The sequence below is a fragment of the Artemia franciscana genome, chromosome 19 (assembly GCF_032884065.1).
Source record: "Artemia franciscana chromosome 19, ASM3288406v1, whole genome shotgun sequence".
In the NCBI taxonomy this organism is placed as follows: Eukaryota; Metazoa; Arthropoda; class Branchiopoda; order Anostraca; family Artemiidae; genus Artemia; species Artemia franciscana.
Genome location: NC_088881.1, coordinates 28514852 through 28541545, shown reverse-complemented (window position 1 = coordinate 28541545; position 26694 = coordinate 28514852). Strand labels below are relative to the sequence as shown.

General features: G+C 33.6%; 1 protein-coding gene across 5 annotated transcripts in view; it reads right to left on the bottom strand.

Annotated features, from left to right (window-relative positions):
• LOC136039519 (uncharacterized) overlaps positions 1-26694 on the bottom strand; it is a 188915-nt gene that overhangs the window by 29168 nt on the left and 133053 nt on the right. For all 5 annotated transcript variants that reach the window (XM_065723319.1, XM_065723320.1, XM_065723317.1 and 2 more), the window contains 3 exons: positions 18070-18185; positions 15118-15295; positions 6101-6220 (listed from right to left, as the gene is read on the bottom strand). In XM_065723319.1, the coding sequence (XP_065579391.1) occupies positions 6101-6220; positions 15118-15295; positions 18070-18185 (414 nt within the window). The remainder of the gene's footprint in view (positions 1-6100; positions 6221-15117; positions 15296-18069; positions 18186-26694) is intronic.

Below are 26694 nucleotides of genomic sequence, written 5' to 3'. Positions count from 1 at the left end.
TTTTCACTAGGATTGAATTGTCTAAAGGATAATTCCGTGGGGAGGGGTATTTCTCCTTGGAGGCACAACCAGATTTCCTGGCAATATTTAAATACGATGAGAAACTATGTAAAAAAAAACAACTGTCATTCAACTGAAAGTAAAGAGCAACATTAAAACTAAAAACGAACAGAAATCACTACACACATGAAGGGGGCTGCCTCCTCATTAACACCTTGCTCTTTACACTAAAGTAAAGGCCTACGAACAGTCAAGCCTGGGTTTATCCAGCTTTACAGCTCCTTCGCTAAGTGTTATTTTGTTTCTTCAAGACTCTGACTGTATTTTCATCAAATATTACAGAAATTCTTGTCGGAAACCGAGACTAATCCATCAAGTTTGGCTGCGCGGAAAACTGGCTGCGCGGACTTCCCCATGAAACAATCTATGCGACATTTTTTTGTGCACAAGTGCATACTATAAAGTAAAACTTAAGAATCAGGAAATCAAGAGACATCCCTGTTAAAGAAAATAAACTAGCAAGTAATTGTTTTAGTTTTAGTAGTTTAAACATTTCATTATCTCCTTATATAACAGAGGCATTTTTTTTTCAAACTAGTGTTTGATTATCTCCTTAATGAGCTTCTCAGTACTACAGAAAATGAAAATCAAGCCAATATCAATAAACATATGTGAACGAGAGGCTCCACCGAAAACATCCACGAAAATATAAGATATCGACTACGTTTTCACTCTTTTGAGGGATGATTTTTATCTACCCAGCCTGGTATGAAGTTGCAAGGTGTGGCTTTCTATAAAAAGAGGTGAAATGATAATAAACTACACAGGTCTTCAAAGTATTCAAAGGGAATGAAAAGAGGGTATCAAGCCCTATAAGAAAAACTCCACCTGACAGAAAATAAATTGCATAAAAGACTAGGATTGAAGATGGGGGACAAATCCCTAAAAAGACAACTAGGGCAACATAGAAGAAAAATCCTAATTGACCAGACCAGAACTAAGTTTTGCAGTGGCTTCTAAACTTACCCTCAATAAAGCAGCCAGAAGCCTCAAACGAAACCTTGAATGAACAGAGCCAAAACAGTATTATAAATTGTCTGGACGATATAATATTTTGCAAAACTAACTTCTACACTGACATTTCTTTTACAAGAAATGTCCTACGTAACCTAGAAGACTAATTGACAAGGCCCTTGGTAGTCTTTCACCATCCATTAAATAAAATCAACAGATCAAAACAGGACTAGGAACAAGAAAGTCTTAAATTTCCTGTAGAACCTAAAAGTCTAATTTATAAGGCCCTCAGTAGTCTTTCACTAACCATAGAAAGAAATCCACACAAAAAAACAAGGATAGGAACAGAAAAATAATTAAGTAGCCTACAAAACCTAAAAATCTTATTCACAAGGCCATCAGAGGTCTTTCATCGGCCATAAAATAAAATCAACACATCAAAACCGGAATAGGAGCAGGAAGTTCTAAATGACTTACACAACATGGTTGTCTAATTTATAAGGCCCTCAGTAGTCTTTCACCGAAAATATAACAAAATAAACACAACAAAACAAGAATAAGAGTAGGAAAATCCTTTAGTTGCCTACAGACCCTAAAAGTCTAATTTACAAGACCCTAAGAGGTCTTGTACGACCATAAAATAATGTCAATCAAAAAGGGAATAGGAGCAGGAAAGTCCTAAGTTACCAACAGAACCAAAAAGACTAACTGTTAAGGCCCTCGGTAGTTTTTTACTGGCCATGAAATCAACACATCAAAACAGGAACAGGGGGAGAATAGTCATTAAATAGCCTACATAACCTAAAAGACTAATTTATAATGGCCCCAGTAGTCTTTCAAAGGCCATAAAACAAAATAGACGCAACACAAAAGAAATAGGAAGAGAAAATCCTTTAAAAAAAAGATAAAGGATACGGCATTAGACTTTACAGTCCCTACCGGCGGTGCTGATCTCCGTTTCTTGGCCCTTCAGCCAGGAAGTGCAATGGGGGGTTGGAGGCCAGGCATCCTGTGCTTTCGCACACCCTTCCTGTTTACCTTCCCCAGATTTCTCCAGGTACTCATTTAGAGCTGGGTCGACTCTGGCTGAGCTTACAGAGTCACCCCACTGACCCCGGTCCCAAACTGAAGAATTGGGTACACTGGAATTCAAACCCGCGTCCTCTCAGACAACTATCCCGAATTCAGCGTACCAACCCACTTGGCCAGGACGGGCGGCAGAAAATCCTTAAGTAGCCTACAAAGCCTAAAAGATTAATTTTATAAGATCCTCAGTAGTCTTTCACCGCCCAAAAATCAACACATCGAAACAGGAATAGGAGCAGAAAAGTCCTATTTAACCTACAAACCCTAAACATATAATTTACAAGGCCCTCACAGGTCTTTCACCGGACCTAAAATGAAATCACCGCATCGAAACGGTAATAGGAACAGGAAATTCCCAAGTGACCTACAAAACCTAAAAGATTAACTTATAAAGCCATCAGTATTCTTTTACCGGCCACAAATTTAACGCATCAAAACAGGAATAGGAGGAGGAAAGTCATAAAGTAGCCCACAGAACCTAAAAGACTAATTTACAAGGCCCTCAGTAGTCTTTCAAAGGCCATAGAATAAAAATAACACTACAAAACAGGAATAGGAGGAGGTAAAACCTTAAATAGCCTACAAAACCTAAAATTCTAGTTTATAAGGCCCTTAGTAGTCTTTTACGGGCCATAAAATAAGATCTGCGTAACAAAACAGGAGTAGGAGCAAAAAAGTCATTATGTAGCCTATAGAACCTAAAAGACTTATATATAACACCCTCAATAGTTTTCCAACAGCCACGACATTAATAAAATAATGAAAAACAGAAATCACCAATGCAGCAGCACAAACACAGAAATAAACATACACCAAAAAAAAAAGAAAAAAGGAAGAAAGACAGAAGGAGAAAGGAAGACTGTTTTCTTACTCTAGTAATTAATATAGATCAGTACTTGAATGAGGCCTTAACTCTACTCATCCATCCAATTACATAGGTTAAACAGCATAGCCATACACAATCAACCGTAAAGAAAAATGCATGGAAAGGTAGTCGTATTGTAAGTAAGTATAAGTCGTCATTTACCAAATATATAAAACAATAAAAAAAATATAAAATAATATAAAAAAAACAATAAAAAAGACAAATAATTCAGAGGCGACAACCCAACACAAGGGCTCATCAGGAGAATACACACTTGCCTATAGGGTTTCGGCACTTTAAATTCCCTACCCAGGCAAGTTGCGTGCCTACCGTAGATTCCCTACGGTATCCCCATGCTAGGTATCACCCTCGAAATATATGCCTATTAAATGAAATTAAATTATCTCTAAAGAAAATTATTACTAGAAACCACAAGGAATATCAGTTTTCGTCAAATCGGAGGGCAAGTAGCAAGTACGCTAAAGTGAGTTTCTTTTCAGTATTCTATAAAAATAGAAAATTCTAGAACATGGTCAACAATTGTTACCATGGATAATAGGCTTACTGTTAATATTTACCGAAATAATGGTTACCTTTTCTGAATTTGCTACAAAAGGTAATACTTTCCTAATGTTTAGTTGTTTTTAAACAACTTTTTAAAACTATCTTTTACTTCAGGAGGTGGTTTGTTTTTATTAGGTTGCAGTTGCGGCTGCCAGAATTATAAGATGCCCAAGTTTTCCCGTATTTCCCCTTAGCAAGGCTTTATTCGACCTATAATGAATATTCGGTTCTTTTGCAATCAGGATTCTAAATCAGTTGTCTAATATTCAAGATAGGAGGAGAAAACGAACGAAATCAGAAAAACTTATATTTGGAAGTCACATTAATGGAAGGGAAAGAAATGAATTTTGAGTGTCTAGGATTTGTGTCTGAAAAATAGGTATCACAAGCCCAGATGGGCCGAATTCTCACTTTAGAGCAAAAGGCAGATACAAGAAAACATGCACACATATTAGTCAGGAAATTTTTCAATATGTCAAAAAGGTGGTAAAACATGTCAAAAATAAATAAAATTCGCGGAATTAAAGGGAAATAACCTAAAATAAAAAAAAGGCTACGATTCAGTCTTGTGAATAAAATCTACATAACACTTATTTAAAAAACAGAAATTCTCAGAATTCGTAAATATATATTAACAATTGTAAAATAAAAAGGGGAATTCAATGATCTAACATATCAACAATATAAGGGACGAAAGTCCTTCTATGTCATTCAGTGGAAAATCTTATGGGTGTCAAAAAAGGGATTTTTGTTGAAGCAGAATGAGGAAGGCAAGGTCAAAAGGGAGTAAATTGATTATGGAAGAGTAAAAATCTCAGGGGTTATGGTGGACACTGTTGGCGGAACACAAGGAAATGTTTGTTCCCCTTTTCTTAAGAGTGACAAGTTTGTCTCTTCGATAATTGGAGATATAAGGAATTTTAACATCACTGAAGATGATTCTTAGTCACCTTTTTTGGACTGCCTCTACTCTTTCTGAGAACTCATTATATACAATAGGATGTCAAACAGAACAGGCACACACAAGGAACTGGCGTACTAACGAGAGGGAAATCCTCAAACAATGCAATTTAGAAGACTTGTATTTTTTAAGGAGTCTAAGGAGGGTGGTATTTTGGTATTTTAAAGTAACATTTTATCATAGTTTATATATTTATCTAAAAATAACGACAATCTAAGTAAAAAAATCAATATGATTCACCCAAAACCTAACAGTTGTCGTGGGAAAAAAAATACGATTAATATAATAATTCCGTTTTAAGTCACTTGAAGTGGTACAAGTAATTCCATGGTGCTGACATCCAAAGGGGTATGGCATGTTGAAGAAGGGAGAATCTTAATTTAATTGATTGCTAAAAGTGTTAACCTTTAAGGGTTGACTGTCCATTAGTATCAACATCATATGACATATGTTCCAGGAAATCCATTTGTCTAATTTTAAATTTTTTGAAACATGTCTCTAAGATTGTTACGTCATCAATAAATTTCTATCTATCAGAGAAATCAACACCAAGGTTATTCATCATGAGAAAAAATAAAATTGGGTCTAAGGGGGGTCCATGGGGCACACCATTTTAGTTTGTGAGGGGATCAGAATACACATTAAAACATTTGACAACTTGTCTTCTATTAGTAAGGAAAGACGAATTTATTCTAATTAAAAATAGGTGAAGTTGAAATGCATTGAATAGTTCTTCTTGCAAAGTACTGTGTTTAGTTAAATGAAAAGTCTTTAGTAATTCAACTGCTGAAGTTCTGAGCCAGGTAATGGGTTCTTCAAGTGTACTCTATATTGTGCCCGTAAGCAGAATAAGATAGTGGGTGGTGGATGAAGAACAGAAGTTTCTGAATTGCCGCTGGTCAACAGTTCCGATTATCTTTACTAGATTCCTACTTACAATGGTCTGTGCAGATATACCTGCTTTGTTTTTAGTTATTTCATTGGCTAAAAATGTTCGTCTGGTCTTATCTTATTTTTACTTTTGTTGTTAGTATATTCGTATATCTTTACTATGTTTTACCTCATGGGCTCATTCTATGATCTTATAAGAAAGTACAACCAAACAAGACAGAAAGACAAAGAAAAGCTTTAGAAAGACAAAGCCGATAATATCCAAAAGAACATTGAGAAAGAACAGCCTAAAAGAAAAAGAGGGCTGCTTTTTTATTATTTCATGGAAAGGAGTAAGCTTTTTTAAAGGTCAGTGATTTTTTTTTTTTTGATTTTGTGACCCAATCACAGTACTCTTTAATGAAACTTATTACTTTGTGGAAAGGAGTAAGCCTTTTTTTTGGGATGTGATTTTTTTGTAAGTCAAACATAATATCCTTTATTATAACATATCAGAGCCTTTTTAAATAGCCCCTTTTGGATTGTCCCACCTTTGTGGTGTATATATGCATTGACATGTTTTTACCAGCCGATGTGACAATAGTGTTTTCTAGATATTGATATTCTTCAATCATTTGTTACTATATCTAAGTCTCTTCTAAGCCTTTTGAATGCTACGCTCTTTGCATAATTCTGAATGAATATCACCTTTTCAAGCTGCTATAAGTTATAAAACGCACCCCTTACTTCCAAAGGATTTCCTTTCTATTGGGCTGCAAAATCGTTCAATTGGAGTGTTTGGCCACCGTATGTCCAGTGAAGTGTCGTAGACTTCAATATAGGATTTACAATTTGGTCCACTGAAAAAAAAAAGTGAGAATAAATTCCATTTCGTCTCTCTCTCTTTTTATTTTTTCTCCGTCACTTTCTGGCTCTTCCTCTTTTTCCTTCAACCCTCCCTCTCTCTTACCTTTTCTCTCGTTCTCCCTCAATCTTTCTTTGTCACTTTTTCCTAGTTCTCTCTTGTATCTTTTCGCTTTGCGTCTCTCTATGTCCCCTCGCCTTTTCTCGTTTTCTTTCTTTTTCCCTCTCTTTCCCTTCACCTGAACCATATGAATAAAACTTGGTCTTTGGACTGAAGCCAAAAAACTTCTTGGAGCGGATTTGTATAGAAGAATAGAACATTTAAAAATCAAACATTTATATAAAAGATAAAACAAAATAAAATATAATTTTTTTATTGCGTCGTCTTATTTTGCTGTTGCTGTATTCCATTAAGTTATCTTTTTATACGAAGATCCCAGTATTTGGTAGATTCCAACACTATTTAGAACTTATATAGGAAAAAAAGAACTTAAAATTACAAAAAAAAACACCAAACTTTTGAAATATACTTAATATTCATTCCATGAGGCACCAGGCACTTATTATACTTTAGAGCCTTCATATTGAAAAAAATCATATGAATGATGTTACATTATATCCATTTAAAGATCAACAAAGATACATAATTGTTTTGCAACGACATCATACAATTTATAAAGATTTTGTATTCAGACCGTATTTTTCATTGGCATTAAATATGCCTACAAGACTATCGGAAAAAAGATTACAAGTTAATGGTCTTTCAAGCTTCCTTTAGTTGAAAAATAAAAAAAACAAGTTTTTTTAATGGAAAGTAAGGAGCGACATTAAAACTTAAAACGAACAGAAATTACTTCGTTTATGAAAGGGGCTGCATCCTCATCAACGCCCCGTTCTTTACGCTAAAGTTTGACTCTTTCTCTTAACTGTACTTTTAAAACAGTAAAACAGTTTAGCCTTTTAAAAAGCTTGTTACCACGAACTGTTTGATACAATAAGAATTTTGAATAACAAAATTCGAATCTCACAAGGAGTATCAGCATTTTAGAAATACCTAGGTACCTTGGGGGTGGCCCAAAATTAGTTGGGAACCGCTGATCAGGAAAAAGTTAACAAGGCCAATATGTTCATAATTAAAAATATATTTGTTTTTTAAGATAAGACAGATATTGCATTTTTTTTCTGTGGAATTTCGTAACAGACTTTCTTGAGTCCTATTTTCTAATAAATGTACTTGGCTCAGTAAGGCAATCTAGACCAAGTAAAAGAGATATACTGCCCACTTTAGAAGTAAGTGTTTTTTTTTAGATTGGAACGGTGACAGATATGCTCATTATATGCCTGAAATCTCCTTGAAAAAAAAATGTTCCCGATCCAATGACGTATGAAGCTTGAGTGTTATTTGGCTTGATTCCTAAGAGAGATTAAGGGCTGCATCTCCGATTCAGTTTTAAAATAAATAGCCCTAGCCCTATACAGTCTTAACCCCTTTTTGGGCAAAACAGTGTTTTTACATCGCTTTAGGGTCAACAATCGCTTAATACACTTAAGTTATAGCTATAAATAAAATGAATTCAGTAGAAGAATAAACAATTCTCTTATTTATAATTTCTTCCATGATGTCTTCAGTGATAACCATAAAAGAACTGATTTGCCAGGTGTTTTGATGGGCTCTGATGTTCCAGAATTTTAGTGTTCTGATATTCTTCACAGATAAATTCCCTGGCTTGCAATTTTGGAGTATGTTGCTTTTTTTGAGGTTGTACGTATTTTACTGGTTTATATATAGCCAAAATTTAAAACATAGAAAGTTAAATGGTCTAATGATGTATATTATATCAATACTTAGAGTAACTATTTAATTTATGCGTTTTGAACTAGAATTATCTGAGCAATAGATGAGATGAAAACAAAAGAAATGTATAGATAGTGGAGAAAGCATGAAGATATGAACTAAGGAGGTGTGAAGTGCAGGCCATCGATAAAATTGCCGAGGATCTTGAAGATATAGCTAGATGACATAATAGTAAAATATTATACTGGCATCTTATTAAATTGAGAGGGAGAATCAGTCTGGACTTGTCCCAGTTAAAGATATAACGGGGCCACAATTAGTGATAAGGAAAGAGTTTGAGAGAGATCGGCCGAACATTTTGAGAATGTGCTATATATACAGAGATAGAGTTGCAGGGAAAGATATAGAGGAAAATGTGAAAGTTTTTGATACCTTGGATGTGAAGGAAGATTAGTTTTGTGAGGAAGAGTTAGTGAGAGCAATAAAAAGATTAAAAATAATAAGGCTTCAAGGTGCTAATGGTGCGGTAAATGAGTTTCTTAAATTTAGTGGCTCTGAGGCTAGAAATAAATTACTGAAGATTACAAATATCACTTTTGAAAAAGGGAAAGTACCTAGCGATTCAAGAAGACCTTAGTTAAACCACTGTATAAAAAAGGTTATAAGAGTGAGTGTGATAATTATCGTGGTATTAGTCTGGTCTCTATAGGTAGCAAATTACTTAGTAATATGATACTTTTAAGTCTGAGAGATTTTGTAGACAAAGTTCTAAGAGAAGAACAGTGCGGTTTTAGAAAAGGTAGAAGATAAGACGACAATTTTAACTCTTAGGTTAGTAAATGAGAATTGCCTGAGTTATCAATCACCTTTATTCCTTATCTTTACAGTTTATGAGTAAGCACTCGATAATGTTGATAGAAGGGCTTTAGCGAAGTATTTATCCTTGTATGATATACCGGAAAATATATTAACGTGGTTACTGCTATGTACGAGAATAACGCTGCTGCGGCTAATCTAAGAAATGAGGTTAGCAGTTGGTTTCATATTAAATCAGGAGTTCAGCAGGATTGTGTTCTATTTCCCTTTATATGGATCATTTTGATGGATTTTGTCTTAAAGAGCACAGTAAATGCAATGGGAGACCACGAAATCAAACGGGGAGAAAAATCTCTCCTCGACTTGGATTATGCTGATGAATTAAGCATTCTAGATTAAAGTTTGAGCAAAATGAATGAACTCTTAGAAGTTTTGCGAGTTCAGGGTGCTGGAATTGGTTTAAAAATTAATGTTAAGAGGACTATGTCACTGAGGCTAGGACTAAGTGAAGATGAAAAGGAGACGTTGGGTAGCGAAAAGATTGGCCAGGGCGACTTTAGCTTCCTTTACCTTGGTAGTATTATTAGTAAAGAAGGCTAGAGCAGTGAAGATGTTAAAAGTGGAATAGCTAAGGCTTGGGGTGTTTTTTCTACAGTTAAAAAAAGTTTGGAAAAAGAGGAAGATAAGTCTGCGAGCCAAGATTAGATTTTAGAAGCTACAGTGATGACAGTGATCAAATAAGGCTCTGAAGCAAGGGTGTTCCGAAAAGTGGATGAAGATATGCTAGGTGTTTTCCAGAGAAATTACCTACGAATTGTTCTGGGTACCCGGATTTATGACCATATTTCAAACAGTAGGCTGTACTGAAAGTTCGGTTCAATCCTACTTTTTAGGGCTGTAATGACAAAAAATTTGAGATAGCTAGGGCACGTTTTAAGAATAAATGATGACAGATTGCCGAAAATTGTCCTTTTTGGCCAACGTTCTAGGGCTAAACAGAAAGCAGGTTTTCCGCGATTGAGGTGGGAGGGTGTCATAAAGAAAGGTTTAAAGGAAATAATTACTTCCCAGGAGGCTGTAAAGAAAGCAGCTTTGAATAGATCGGGATGAAAGAGGAGCATGCGTAGCTGTGTAGGCCTCAGGAGACTTGGTGCTGTCGTGAGTTGTTAGTAGTAGTATTAGTTCAACTGGACTGTCGAGAGTTGCAAATGCTCATACCTTAGGGGTAACTTGGTGGCCACAGATGTGGGTCAGTGAGGCTATTAAGCATCCTAGAAAAATTCAGCGCCTAAAATATCCTATTTGGAAGGTGTTTTAAACTTTTAATCGTTAATCCTTCTATAGTCTGTTCTAGGACTGAGGAGATGCCCTAATTACAAAGTTCCTACCTATTTAATCTTGAAAGAAATAAATTTGTCGGTAACTTTGGTTTGAATCTGATTTTATTTTGCTCTATGCTTTGGAAACAATACACTAAAAATATATGCATAGAAATACATTATATTGGTATGCTAGATTTAGCATCCTTTGTCCAAGAGTACGAGGCTTTGAATCGTAGCGTACCCAATTATTTGGTTTGGGACGGAGGTCAGTGATGCGACTCTGTAAGCTCAGCCAGGGTCAACCCAACTCTAAATGGGTACCCGGCGAAATCCGGGGAAGGTGAACAGGAAGGGTGTGTGAAAGCACAGGATGGGTGGCCCCCAACCCTCCTTTGCATTTCCTGGCTGAGGGGCCATGAAACGATGATCACCACTGCTGGTGGGGACTGTAAAGTCTAATGCCGTATTATTTACCCATTTTTTTACCTTCTATTCAGTGCAAGATAGATTGAAGTGAGTGTTGTCTTTGCTTGCAATTCTCGCCGTTTAAAAGTTTATTGAGTTCTCTTTCATTTAGTATTTGCAAATTAAGTTTTTTTAACAAAAAAAATCTTACTGTGTTTTAATAATAAATGAGTTATTATAGAGGTATGAATAAGTTATTATATTGAGTATATTATAGAGATGAGTTATTATTTATTATTATTATTATTATTATTATCTTACTAACTTTTACCCTAAAATATGTATTTCTTCCCTCATTGCTATTATTCTGGTTTTGGTCATCCCTTGGAAAATTTTCTGCGGAAGCCTATGTAGGGCGAGAAATCAAGAAATTACGTAATAAAAAAAATTATATATTGATTAGGAAAGGTGAGCTACTCGGGCATGATGTAGGATTCATGGAAGTAAAGTTTCTGAAAATGTGATGGGGGAAGTCAGCCTCATTCTTCAGATTTTATTAATAAAGACAGAAAAGGTAATTTTCAAAATGTAGAGGGTTGGCTTTCATCTCCAAATTGTCACTCCACATGGAAGCACCTAAGTACTCTGGGAAACATCAATATAGAATTATAGTTCCAAGCTTTCAGACCAAAAAGTACAAAGTACCAGTCATAGTGGTATTTGCCCTTATAGTACTGCATGATAGAGACTGTACTGGCTTAAGTGAATCTTATATATAGAGAGAAAATACAAATTGTACAGTAGTCAGCGCAATAGTCTGGTGAGAAATAATCAATACAGTCTTGGTCATTACTAGCCGAGTGATTGGCACGCTAGACTTGAAATCCCGTGTCATTAACGGTAGTCGTTCTACTACTGGGGTTGCTGATTATTTGGTTAGGAACAGGGATAAGCCGTGTAACTGTTTACGCTCAGCCGCAGTCGACCTGGCTCTGAATGGGTGCCAGAAGAATCCTGGCGAAAAATCATGGGAAGTAGTGGATCACTTCTTCCAATCCTGCACGGCACTCCCGGGGGAAGACAGATAATAAAGAGATCAGTATCTGCGCTTCGTAGAGTTTTAAGCTGTCATAAATTGGCTGGTAAGTTAACAGGAGCTGACAATTTCGTAATATTTTACCTGACTAGGGTCAAAGTGTTGCTAAAGATAAACTATTAGAACTAGCAGGCGAGTGTATATAGCCAAGTCACAAGGGAAACAGTAGCTCGCTGTGCATATTGAACACAGGTTAAACACTATGACATTATTTGACATTATTTTACATTATTAGCGCAATGACATTATTTGACATTATTGGTACGATGACATTACTTGTTTCTTATAGAAAGTTGAAGATTACCACGTTTAGTATTTTCATCGAGTTAGAAGTTACCAGCATATAGAACCATTCGTAGTTAGTTTTAAGTTCATATTTAGAAATGGTAAGCATTTTCATAGTATTTATGATGATAATGGACTCCAGAATAGAAGTTCAACGGAAAATTGCACTAAGAATTTGCTGTAGAACTGGAGGGCTTAGAAGTTGAAAATTGGATGGAATAAATTTGAAGGATACAGTCAGTGAAGCACTTGAAAGTTGGAAATGCAGCTAGGAATATTAGCGAAAAGACTTTATTTCTGATTGAAGAGAATGGGGTTCCGTCCTTTCCTGCTTGATCAGAGCTTGAAGCTATTTTATTTATTCTTTAATAGTTTTCTATTTTTGTTTGATCTTACAAGAAAAAAGGAATGTGTAGAAGTTGTAGAAAATGAAATGAAACATTATGAGAGCATTCCTGATAATTTGGAAGGGAAAACACTTTTCATTAGAAAGAATGGACTGGAAACGGGACTGAAATGGTGGAAAAATAAAAAGGCTTCACTTGCTGATACATTAGTAAAAAGGTTTTTGAGAGACGGTGGTATAAAAAAAAATAGATACAAGACACCGAAAATTTATGAATAGGAATTCCTAAACGAGGAAGTACTACAGCAACTTTAAAACACAGTAGTTAAAAATCTTTGTGAGAAAGGCGATAAGAGTGAGTGTAGTAATTACAAAGCATATAGCTTAATATTTAAACGCAGCAAATTATTTGACATGCCCTTGAGTATTGGATTATTAAATGCAAGAATATGCTTGAAAATTATGCTGAACGGAAAAAGTTTGAAGACTAAGTCACTGGGTATTAATCAGGATGAAAATTTTATATTAGAGAACAACAAGACTCAACAATGAGATAATTTCGCTTACCAATAGGTAACTGCTACCGATAGGCTTACTAATAGGTAAGCTTATTAGTAAGTAAATTTTCATTGTTATTTATTAGTAAATTTTCATAGAAAAATTCATAGAAATTTCCAAGAAAAATTATAAAACTAAAGGCCTTGGAACTGGTAATGATTAAGTATTTCTCGAGAACGTCAGAAATTCGAAGAGCTGTGGAAGATATACTGGGTGATTTCCGGAGGAAGTGTGGGATTTCTCATTGACCTCTCAATCACCGTATAGGGAACAATAAGCTTTAGTAAAGTTGATGTTTCATCCCATTTTTTCGGCTTATAATGAAAGACAGATATATGGATAGTTAGAATATGAGGAGACAGTCTTCCAAAAATTGAGCTGATTGACTGTTCATTTGGAGTCAAACATAAATGTAAGATTCCCTAATAAAGGACATAAGAAAGGATATAAGGCATATTGGGACTATAAAGGATATATTAAAAAGGGAGTTAAAAGCAGATATAGATAGTGGAGGATTTATGACCCTCCGATAGCTAGATTTTAGCAGCCTATTGGACTTAATAACTGAAACACAGATTCAAGCTTCAAATTTCTTCTTATAAGGACAGTGCCAATTCGGAATATGTTTTTCTAGTGATTTTTCCAACGTCAGTCGTCAATCATAGGCCTTATATGGTATGCAGTGCAACCAATTAAAGCTCAAAACATAAAAGAAAAGCCATTTTAGATTCAGGACACTAAAGATTCATGTTCCCCTAGGGAGTCTTAACTCTAAAACCATAACAGACTATAAACGTTTTTTACTTTTTTAAATCATAACTCTAAAACCATAACAGACTATAAACGTTTTTTACTTTTTATCCTTGTCTTTACTTCTTTTGAAACTTCTATTAGTTCAGCATGAAGAAAAGCTTGATCCATGGCTACTTTTCTTATGACGCTGGAAATTAAAAATTTACTATCCCATCGGGAATTCCACGAATAGTAATATGTTTGGCTACCGCTCTGGTTTGGCTACAACTCTTACTAAGCTGAACCATAAGCCTTACTTATTTTGTATCCTTGTCTTTCCTCCTTTTTAAATCTCTTTTATTTGCGACAAAAGAAAAGCTCTGTTCTCGTAACTTTTTTTTCTGATGTTGAACATTCAGGATTTACAATCAAAGTACGAGAAATATATATGAGACTTACAATAAATTTATAAGAAATAACAGATGGATGTTTTGATTTGCCTCTTATATTCTTAGTGTAGATTTTTTTTTTTTTTTTTTTTTTTTTTTTTTTTTTTTTTTTTTTTTTTTTTTTTTGTCTCGTGTCCCAGCAGCATTCTTTAGAAACAAAGTTGTAAGTATACTTGCTTCGCTTTGTAAATGCAAGAAATACCTTAGCTTCTTGATAATCTAGGTAGCAGTAATTAACTGACCCGTCTTAATACAAATATTGTGAAGAACGTTGCTTGTAGCTTAAAAAGATTAAAGTTCATAGATAAGGTAAATTTATTTCGTGGGTCCCAGCGGAAGTAATTTAAGGAGTCCATTAACGGGAATGACAAGGAGCAGTAATGTTATTCCTGTTTACATTCATTTAGCCCAAGTTTCAAATACACCGGAATTGAACATTGGCTTGCATTTCCACATTTTCACTATACAAACGATGAAAGAAAACACATATCCATTAGGCACATCTGATATTAATAGTCCATTAAATTGATTAGGTATATTTGAAAATGAATTTTCGTTTTCTACGATAAATATTGTTTACTGGCACTATTCAGATTAATTCTTATTTTTATTTTATTTTTTATTTTTATATGTTTTTATTATTTATTCTTTTATCTTTTTCATTACTTTGCTTCTTTTGTATATTTATAATCCGTTGTTAAAAAGCAGGGTTTAATTCTATTGATTTATTTTTGTGACGTCAATCATGCTTGTTTTGTCAATTACACTAGTCCTTAAGTGTATTTCAAAAAAGGAAGCCAAACGACCCCACCCAACCTTCCATCTTCTTTTTTATTTTCAACTTCTAACTTCACCAAAAAATCCAATTTTAAGACAGTAAAAAAACTCAAAACCTGATTGTCGTTTTTAATGGAATATTCAGCAAGTAAAAAGAATTAAAATTTATTAGCAACGAAACTTTTTACAAGTAAACTCACTGTTCCACTAAGATCATATCCCAATTTGTTTTTGATAAGATTGACTAAAACTATCCAACAGCTATAAAAAAAAAGTTTCAAACTTTTTTTGAAACGAACTCTGTGAACTTACCTCAATTTGTATTTGATCAGATTGACCAAAACTGTTTCGTTCTGATCAGCAACAAAATGTATCGTACACGGCGCTGGCCAAACTCTCCATGCGGTTGTATCGCTACTGAAAAAACCCGAGGTCACACCTTTATTTCCAAATTCATAATCGCAAACAGCACTGGGTAGCCGCTCAGGCTCTAGATTTGAAGAAAAATTGTATTTAAACGACTAATATATTTAGATTATAAAAGCAAAAATATAACAACGATTATACTACAAAGAACCGACAAACTACCACGAATTGCGGTTATTGAACCCTTGAATTTAATAAACAATAAAAAGATATTTCTATTATTTGAATAGCAAACATAAGAAAGCAAGATTTTTCAAATGTTTGGGCTCAAGAAAATTATTTGCATTGATTTTCTACTTAAGTTTAAAGCATTCTTAATTTTTTTTTTTTTTTTACTTCGGTTGCACAGTAATGTTGTTTAATGAAAGAAAAGGAGAAAGAAGCACCCGTTAAAAGCAAAGAAAAAAGTGCAAGAGAAAAATTTGATTCTATTTTTTAAGCTCATGAAAGTTATTATATTCATTATCTTTCAAATTTCGGCTAATTTTAGCTTTTATGAAAAAGTAATAATTTAAAGAAGATTTTATTTTACTTCTAAACTTACTGTACAAATTAAGAGATCTTCACAAAAACCATGACATTTTATTCTGTATTACAACACACAAACATAAATCTCCCAAAAAATAATAATAATACTGTATGGAGTTGAGTTAAAAGTTCGGCATGTACAACATAAGAAGAATAGAAATAATAGTAATAGTAGTGGCAGGCTACTCGACACCTTTCCAAAGCCTTTTTGTGGCGGAAGAAAGTCGTTGAACTCGTACTTGATTCGACTATTCATTAATTAACGTTGAATTTTGATATAGCGCTTTAGGCTTTTATTGAATCATTCTACTAGCGTTGGATCTTGAGTTAACTTATCAAGTACCATTGGCTACATCCATACATGCATATCTAGCTGGTATGTTCCCAACTCTGAGAAATTAGGTTTCGAGATTAGTCAATAGTGAAAATTCTTTTTTATCTCCTTTTTTATGATGGTCGTATGGTCGCATGCGACCAGTGCCATTTTCCAGTCTTCGTTTTGCCCCTTTTTATCCCTTTCGTAAATTTTTCAATCGGTATATCCTTCTTTAGGCCATTGTAATCTAAATTTGGAAGTACTTCGCAAGAGCTTGATAACCTTATGTTAGATAATCATATTGTATTATAAGAAATGTTCAGTATATAATATCTTTTGAGATGTTAAAAATTTATAATGTAAGTTTCGCTATTGCTATTTGAATGTCTAAACTCGAAAAAATATAACCAGCCACTACAATATTTTACTATTATTTTGTCTACATCTTCCATATCTTCAGTAATACTTTCCTTACATTCCTCTTATCTCTACATTCTATCCCTTAAATATTTCTTCTACGAACCCCTCTTCCTATCTTCAGCAAATATTTATAGCTTTTTTTCTAAGTGTCCTTCTCAAGACACCATTTGCGACTTCAAAAACTATTTTCATAAAATTATTCCAACCATGTTCTATATTTTTTTAATTTTATTACTATCCAGTTTAGTATTCATCTGTTTCTGGAAAACTTCATGCAAAAAAAATTACGATATTATAGTAAAACAAAAGCAGCAGATAATTCAAAGATCAGTATATTACTATAAATAATAAAAATTATATAAACTTTATTGAAATTTTAAGATCCGATTTAATCTTACAATGCTTTTTACTTACACTCCTTTCTAACAAAGTACCATTAAAATTTTTACGAGTAAAAATTTGATATATATTAGGGGGAAGCTGCCATTGCCCTTAGTTTAGGCTAAGGATTTTCATGAAAAAAATGGGTATAATTTCTCCTTTACTTAACATAAAAATATTAAAAAAATCAATATAAATTCTTATGGTGAAAATATATATACTAAGTAAAAAAAACTTATGCTTAAAAAAAAAGAAAAAATGAGTTCAAATATTAAAATATGCATCTTCCATTTTTGTTGTCTTTAATAAAGGGCAAATTAAGTGCAACTTTTAATTTAATACAGATTGGATACTTCAATGTTTGCTTGAGCCTATAAAATATGCTGGAAATTTGATTCATGTGATTTATTGACGCTGGTAGATTGGAGCCAGGTGAATCTTCAGTGGTGACTAAATTAACCTACGGATATGAGCTCTATAAAGATGAGAGTGGGGGTATTCTTTATATAAGAAAACTTATTATATTCAGAAACAAATTTTCACTGGATGAGAGAGGAGTTGCCCATTCAGTTGTTAACTTACTTTTACTAACACAACATGTTTTTATTTCTTAAAAGGTCATTATCTTTCTTAACTTATGTTCATTTTTTAATTCAACTTTTATCATTAAGGGAGTGGATAGAAAATTAGAAAATAAAGAAAAATAACTGACTTTGAAAAATCTGTAACATAAACAATAACTACCAACAACTAGTCACCTTCCTTAAGTTTATCAGAATTGGTGTAAAACTGGTCATACGAATTCAAAGTCTTAGGCACCTTGTGCACAAATTATGGAGTTTAGATTTTGGCATGTTTTAATTCATGCATAGAAAAATTAGAAGGGACCCAGTCCTCTTTATTCTTTATTATCCTTGTTGGCATATAGTTGACATTCAATAATCACCCTATCTATCCTGCCTTTCGAATGAATAACCATTTTAGACCTGAAATCCTGTTTTGCCTTAATTTTACGATAAATCAGGAATTTGAATAGTGTTTTACTATTGTATTAATATTGCCATTCACCTTATTCGCATTATTGCCCGACAGTGAAGGATTGTTAGTGCCCTGATTTGACAGATAAGACCTATCATTGCAACAATTAAGGCTTGCAATCCCTGAAAATAAATGAAAGGAAATTGAGGACTTACTGAGATAAAGATTATCTTCAATGTTTGGCAGGTTTGTCACTGAGCTCAGAATACTTTCAAAATAAATATTTCCTTTAAATCCATTGTATTCTAAAGCAGGACGTGTATTACCTGACCTAAATATGAAAGACAAGTTTCAGCAGTTGGATTTAAGCTCAATAAACATTTACAAAACTTAAAATAACCTAACTAAACTTAGATAAATAGTTGAAAAAAACCTTAATAAGTAATAATTAAATAATTGCCAACTCAATCTTAATTTGATTTAAAATTAATAATTCATTATAATAAATAGCAAACACTAAAAGAAAGTTAATACGCTTTAATAGTCTATAGTAGAATGATATAGTCTTATCATATCTCTAATAGCAGTAAATGTTTCCAATTCATAAGAAATACTGTCTAGAAAGCTTACATCTTTATCTGCAATATTAGCTACAATGAAAAAAATAATTGGACTGCACTTTCTTTTCAACTATCGAGAGTGAGAAGCTGCATCATGGAGGGGCTCTTGGGGTGATTAGGGGCTCTTGGTAAGACCTTTTTTTTTTAGTTATTTAACTGATATTCTGTAGATTGTTGTTCTCATTTGAGAAGACATATTGAGAAACTATTGAATCACAAGTTGTATTAGCTTTAATGACAAAGACCAAGATTCCCAGTTCATAATGCAAAATAAAAGCTAAGAAAGATAAAACAGAGGCAAGGCGAATCTCTAGAGAAAAAATAGGTATAAGCTGCCCAACAACAAACCACACCGTTTGAGAAGAAGATATTTCTTCGTCGAATTTTTTATGATCTTATGTGTTAACTGTTTATTTTCTGATATTTTACAAGAGCCAACCCGTTATTATGAGAGGCTACGACACTATTTTTCCATAATTAGTTAGCATACACTATTTAGGTTGTTAGGAGTAGTTATGCTTTCAATGCTTCCAACTTAACTCCGTTACATTTATGGGACCATTATGATTTTATGACCGATAATGCAGTTTATTAAACCGACTCAACCCGTATTTTCAACTTTGAATTTTAATATGAACTTTTCTCAACCCTTATTCAACACATGAGGTTATCCTTAATATTTTCAAATATGATTTTCTACATGACTAGGGCTGACAAGTCCGTGCTTTCTGAGGGCCATATTGCCCTTCTGCTCGTTTTGAGTTGTAACTTATTGTAATATTTGTTCTTCTTGGGTTTCACTTGTTTATTAATGGCTATTAATGGTAGTCTTACGCTTGGAAAACTATTAGACTTTATTTCTGCTCATTTTTGGTTTAATATCACTGTACTTTTCTTCGAAGAAATTATTTTGTGGGAAAAGTTTTCAAATTTTTTTCTCTCTGTTTTTATTGACTTTTTTCATAGACTTTTTCACGGAATATCAAAACAATATTTAAAATCTTTTCAATTTTTTTTCAAACAGTTAATGGTAACGAGCTCTAAGTAAGAAGTGACGCGGCTCAATATTAACCGAAACTTTAAATATATATATTGATATCAAGAGATATATCAAAAGAATCAATTTATTTTACTGCTTCCAAACATTTGAGTTTCATTAACTTTTAGTCTACCCATCAAAAGCTACGATCCTGAAAAAATTTGCACACTTTTTTAAAAAGGGCGGAAACACCTTCTGAAAGCAAATCAACCTTAATGAAAATCACACCATCAGGTTCAGCATTTGTGAGAATTATAATGTAGAAGTTTCAAGCTTCTATCTTCAAAAATTTTGAATTTTTTGTTTTCTGCCAGACGAATGACTACGAGTGTATATTTGTTTTTTCTCTCAGGGGCAATCACATCAAACCAATAGTCCTAGAGTATCAACGAGACACTCATTCGAACGAAAATTAAAAGTTCTAGTGTCCCTTTTAGTAACCGAAAAGATTGGAGGACAAAAATCCCCTCCCAAAGTCCTTTTTCATCAAAGTCATCTGATCAAAATTTTGATAAGATAAGATTTATTCATTACGAAACACACATACAATATTACATTTTACTATTCCCCCAAAGGTTCTTTCGCCTGTAAAATAGCCATATTGCTCAGTATAGTTGAAATGTCCAGTAACTATGTCTTTGGGGATAACATGATTTCCACAGTCCCTGAGGAAAGGCCTGTGCGTGAAATCGGCCGATAATTTATGTATACTAAATTATCATTTAACAATTACTTTTGTTTTGGAAAACATACAGACATTCTTAAGGGGTGAGGGGTAAACTTTTTGTCGGGGGAGTTTTTCTTGGAGATAATTTTCGTAGCGAGGGAGGTTTCTGGGGAGCGAACTTTCTAAGGGAAATTTTAAACTGAGAAAGTTTGCCAGAATTCCTGTACGACATTCCTTTTGTTTGTCTTACTTTCTCTTTGTTGATTCAATTTCACTTGCGGAGATGTTAATAGGAATTATCCAGGGGAAAATTTTTACCGGGTTGGCATTGTCTAGAATATCGTTCCATAGGGAGGGACACTAAAATGCTCCAAAAATATTGCTGATGCACCCTTTTGATAACCTGCGTACTAACGGTGTATTGTCATTAAGATTAGTTTCTCCTGTCAATATCCTTCATACCCTTAGGCAGAGTTATAATAGTAGTCACAGTAGTAGCAGTAGTGATACTAACAGTACTAGTTATAGCTGAGCATCCTCCTCAGCAATCCCTGAAAGTTTAAACTTAATACAATTAGCCGTTGGCATCACATTGCAGACAAGCATTTTTGATCACTTGTATAATCATATTTTTAATAGTTCAACTTCCTCCTGAAAACTTCATAAAATTTTCATCGTAATACTCTTAACCTTACAAGTTGTTGCATTAGAAATAGCTGTAATAGTGGCAATAGTGGTGGTGGTTGTAGTAGTAGTAGTAGTAAAAATAGTAGTAGTAATAGTAAAAGTATTAGTAGTTTTAGCAGTAATAGTGTGCATATTTTTGTTTTGGACAGTTGAACTTTCCATTTAAGCATTCTCTGGAAGTTTGAGCTTAATAACCAAATCCATTCTTGAGATACGCTGTTTTGACAATTTGCATGCATATAGCGTTTTTTGACTTAGTTTAAATTTTACCTTAGTATTTTTTTCAAATTTTCACCTTCTTAAGCGTAGTCTTAATAGTGCTAGAATCTTAGTAGCAATGGTAGTAGTAGGAACAGATTTAGCAGTAATAATATTGGATTAGCAGCACGTAACTGTAGTAGCAGCTGTATAAATAGTAGTAGTAGCATGTACATGTCACCTTTGGTCAGTTGAACATCCCCTCAAGACACCCTGGAAGTTTCATCTTGATGTGTTAAGCCGTTCCAACAATATTGCTGATACGCCCTTTTGACAATCCGTCTGCAAATAGTATGTTTTGATTTAGTTCAACCTTCCCCACAAAATTTCCTCAGATGTTCATTTCAATATTCTTAGCCATGGTAGTACTCACTACAGGAGCAGTAATTTTTGTGGCAGTAGTAGTAGTAGTAGTAGTAGTAGTAGTAGTAGTAGTAGTTTAACAGTAGTAGTATTGGTAGTTGTAGTAGTAGTAGCAGTAGCGTGCAAGCGTCACCTTTTCGGTCAATTGATCATGTCCGTACCATTTCCTGAAAATACTATATTAATGTATTCAGTCATTTATTAGTTAGGCCATTTTAAAAACACAAATCTACGCAACGTATTTTGATTTAGTTCAACGCTCCCCTCAACAACGTTTCAAAAGGTTCGCCTGAATGCCCCTCGTCATTGTCGAAAGCGATGATCAAACATACCCACCTTTTTTAATAGCATATACTATGTATAAGCAAAGGACAAACTTTATTACTTGAAGCACTGGCTCTGATGGTGTTGGGGAGGGGCTGACATCGCCAAAGACAATGTTACAGGACCTTTCAAATATAAAAAATGGCTATTTCAGAATTTTGATTTAATGTTTTTTGGGAAATGATGAGCATAGGGTGAGGGGTAGGCTGGCCTCCAATCCCGTTTGACTCTTAAAAACGGTAAATGGGGAAAGCTATATAAGCAGAATGTTCTACCCATATCTCTTTTACTCTTTTCATATGTGATCGAGTTCTCTTCTTTAACTAGAACAAGTTCAGATTGACTATTCGTTCTTAAGTTATCAACATACCATTATAGTATTTGATTGTTATGCTGTCTGGCTGCATTTTCCAGATGTTCAACCATTTTACCAATGTCTACGTTGTCAAATTCTAAGCTCTCCGATTAGTATTCAACTGTTCCTGGAAAATTTTTCTTAAATCTACATCCTTGAGTCAACCAACATCCTAGCTTACCTTAAGGTAGTTACTTAAATTCTTAAATTGTTGTTTAAATTAACCTTATCCGCTACAAGATGATGGTCTTTACTTCTAAAATTAATAGCAGCACCCCTTTAAAACATACTATCTAGTATCGATCCTGCCGGTATTTGGCTTACATAAATAAAAGTGACAAGGTTAGCTGTCTTACCGTCATGTTAAAATATTTAACAACTACAATAAAAATTGACAATATTTGAATTTACAATAAGAATTCAATATTTGACGAAGAAAGACAAAATGTGAGTTTTTCGGCAAACACTGGTAAAAAACATAAAATTTAACAACAAAAAATTAAAAATTGTGTAAAGTTAACCTTATTGCAAAAGTGACAAGGTTAGCTGTCTTACCGTCATGTGGAAATATTTAACAACTACAATAAAAATTGACATTATATGAATTTCTTCGACGAAAATGGATAAAAATGTGAGGTTGTTTGACAAAAACTGGAAAAAAACATAACATTTAACAACAAAAAATGAAAAATTGTGTGAAATTGACGACAAAAAATGAAAAATGTGAAAACCTAGCAAAAATTGAAAATGATTTTACTTGACAGAAATTGCAAATCAGTAAATATAATTGACAAAGAATGAAATCGGTTTTTCATTTACAAAAAACTTCACATAATTAAAAAAAAATTATGTTCTAAATAGACGAAAATATTGAAAAATGTGAATTTTTTGACAAAACTGAAATTTTTTAGAGTTTTCTCCACAAAAACTGAATGAATTCCTAAATATCAACAAAATAGTATGAATAAAATGGATAAATTCATATACGAAATTTTAAAACTTGCGAGTTCTTTGACAAAAATTTAAAAATGTGAAAACGTCGAAAAAATCGAAAAATGGGGAATTTCTAGCACAAAAAAAATGAAATTCACTCTACAAAAAATTAATTTATTGTAAGCCTCTGTGGCTTTTGATGAGGGTAAGATGAGTGAAGTTTTATATTGTGCTGACCAAAATGTGCTTTCTGTCACCATTTATAGTCAATAGAGTTGAATTTTTTTTTTTTTTTAGACATCTATGTTGAGTTTCCCGTTGTTAAGTCTGCTGTACCGGCTCAAGAGGGTTTGATTTTGCCATATTAATTTATGAGGGTGTAATTTCGCTGCACCGGATTTTAAAGTACTATGTAATATGCGTGTCAGTTAGTACAAAATCTGAAAGTGACTAGTGATCATTGGTATTCTTGTACAATGTATTAGAATGGGCTTTATGCAATAGCGAAATCTAAGCATTTCGCATGTTGGAGAAATTCTAGCTTATCAGAGTAAAGGGGAAGTAAGCATGTGTGTATCGGGTTTCTTCAGAAGATGAACAAATGAAAATGATAAAAATATTATTTGAATTTTAGAAAGTAAAAAAGAGCATTAAAACTCCAAAATCGTGTAAAACTAGAATTTGTTGAACTGTATAGGTTAAACTTAATGTGTTGAAAATTTATCTGAAGTAAGCAGTCTTAGAATTGAAATTGTTTAAAAAAAATTGAGATTTTGAAACGGGAATAACTTTTATGAAGAAATTTTGTAACAAGAACTTTACACAAGCTAAAAATTTGAGTTTATTGAATTAAAAACACTTTTGCTGAAAAAAATCAGAAAATTAAAAGTCTCAAAATCGAAATTGAAAGAGTTAGGAATCTTGAAATATGGAGCTTTTATTTTGGAGACTCAAAAGTAAGAAGTGTTAGAAGTATAACTGCTCATAAAAGTAGAGTTTCTTGAGATGGGAAGGATTTTTTTTTGTAATTGAAGAACTCCAACAAATGAGAACCCAAAAATAGTTTGAAAAACTTATTTTGTTTTTGAAATGTAAAGGTTTAATTAGAGTAACGTGAAAATTAAAAGTCTTAGAAGTAATATTATGCTAAAAGAGTCGAGGTTCCTGACATGGGAAGAATTTCTTGTCAAATCTTAAAAAAATTCAAAAATATTTAACACAAAAATTAAGCCTTTTGAAATGCAAAAGATTTTATTTTGTGTTTGAACCCCGTTCAAACAAACCTAATTCCAAAATCGTGCAAGTTTTGATAGAAAGGGGGGGGAGGGCTCAGGAAAGTCCCAAGCAGTACGAACATATCGAAACCCGTGAGGAAAATCTTACCAACCTTAAGATTTGGAAAGGCTAAGTCTTCACCCTGTGTTCTTACCTGAAGTGAGAAGAAACCTTGCCTTCTCGGAAGCATATAAGACCCTTGTTTTCCAATTTACTTATATTTAAAGAAGTTCTGTGTATGCAAGTGTTGTGTATCGGAGAGAGATTATTCATATTATGAGAATAGTTTCCTAGGGAGGAATCATTTACTGATAATTCACACCTATGGGTTAGATATGCAAATCTCAGAAATTTTGCGACAATCTTTTAAAAAGGGGTTAAGAATCTATTTTAATATATTGGGGGAAAGTATTTTAGATTGAGAAAGTGGGCAGATGTCCAATAAGCACTATAACCTCTTAAAAATTGGAAAAGTTTGCCAAAGAGGCCACGATGAATTATGTAAGTATTATAATAAATGGATCTTTTTTGCTAAAAGATACAAGAATGAACAAATTGGGCAGAGGAGTACAGGAGACACCCAACGTAGAAGTACAACACTATGTATTGATTTCCAAGAATTCCTCAATATAAACAAGAAAAACATAACCTCAGTTATTGAATAAAGCCTGGAAAACAGAAAGAATTTCATCAAGTACATGAAATAAAAGATATAGATTTATGTCAGAAACGTTGAATTCAGCAAACTGTCTTTAAAATGAATGGTGGAATCAATTGGAAGTGGGGAGTGTGAGGTGGATTAGATCTAAGGTTAACTATGCTCTAAATTTATATCTTGGAAATATTCCTCCGGTCAAGAATACATAAATGATGTCAAATAATTCCAAAGGAATGCCACAAAAAAACATAAATCCTCTCATATACGGAATTGGTGACCAGGAAAACAACTGGATCCCGTCAAGCGTTTGAAACTCGGTCAGACATTTTACAAGCAAGTTTTACAAGATACAAATATATAGGATAGGAAACTTCTCAAGGGAATAGGGCCCCCCCTCTCCAATCTCAGTTATCTATAAGACGCTAGCCAAATATAAAGTATTAAATATTCCGTTAATAGATTTCTGGGTTGATTTCTGCCTTCAAAAACAACCTGTCCTACAAGAAACCATTCCATTAAGAAAGCTACTGATTACTATTCCATGCTTTAATTTGTGTGGAATCTCAAGAATGTATATCTTAAGAAAGCTTTTTTGTTATTATTGTGTATTGCGATGCTGTTTGACCTATGTCATTGGATGGATGAGTAGGGTTAATACCTCATTCAAGTACTAATCTATATTAATTACTAAAGTAGGGAAACAGTCTTCCTTTCTTCTTCTGTCTTTCGTTTTGTTTATATGTTTTTTTGTTTTGTTTTTTATTTATGGTGTATGTTTATTTCTGTGTTTATGCTGTGGCATTGTTGATTTCTTTTTTCATTATATTTTTCTACACTTTAATTTAGTGTGTTCAGGTAACTTCGCAATAAAAAAAAAGTATGAGATTCTCAAACAGTTTCGTAGTTAAGAAGTGTAAGTATGGAGCGACGCAACAACTCAAAGGTAATCGGAACTCTAAAAAACGGTATAATGATAATGATATCAGTACACATATTTAAAAAAATGGCTTATTATAATGATCCTAAATACATAATATCCATTAAGTTTAGTGTTACCCTATAAAGGCAACCAGCCTGAGAAAATTTGCCGGATTTTCGAAAAGGGGTGGGCCAAAGCACCCCCTAAGACACAGAGAATCTTAATGAAAATCACACCATCAGATCCAACGTATCAGAGATCCTTCCTGTATAGGTTTCAAGCCCATATCTGTTAAAGTTGGGAATTTTGTGTTTTTGTGCCAAAAGAAAAAATCACGGATGCGTATGTTTTTTCCAGGGATGATTGCATCGGACCAGTAGCCCTAGAATATCGGGAGAAGGCTCATTCAGAAGGAAATTTAACTTTCTAGTGCCCTTTTATGCAACCAAAAATACACGGGGGGGGGGGTATCCCACGCCCTTTTTCCCCAAAAGTCATCTTATCAAAATTTTGAGATAGCCATTTGGTTCAGTATAGTTGAACGGTGCAACAGCTATGTCCTTAGAGATGACATGACCCCCCGAAACCTCAGGAGGAAGGGCCACAAGCAATGAAATTTCCTCATTGATTACAAACAAAATTTGTTATAGGGAAGTCTATCGACATTTCTTAGAGGAGGGCAGATTGACTGGGGATTTGTTTTCAACAGGGAGAATTACCCATTGGGATGGAAGTTTTCGGG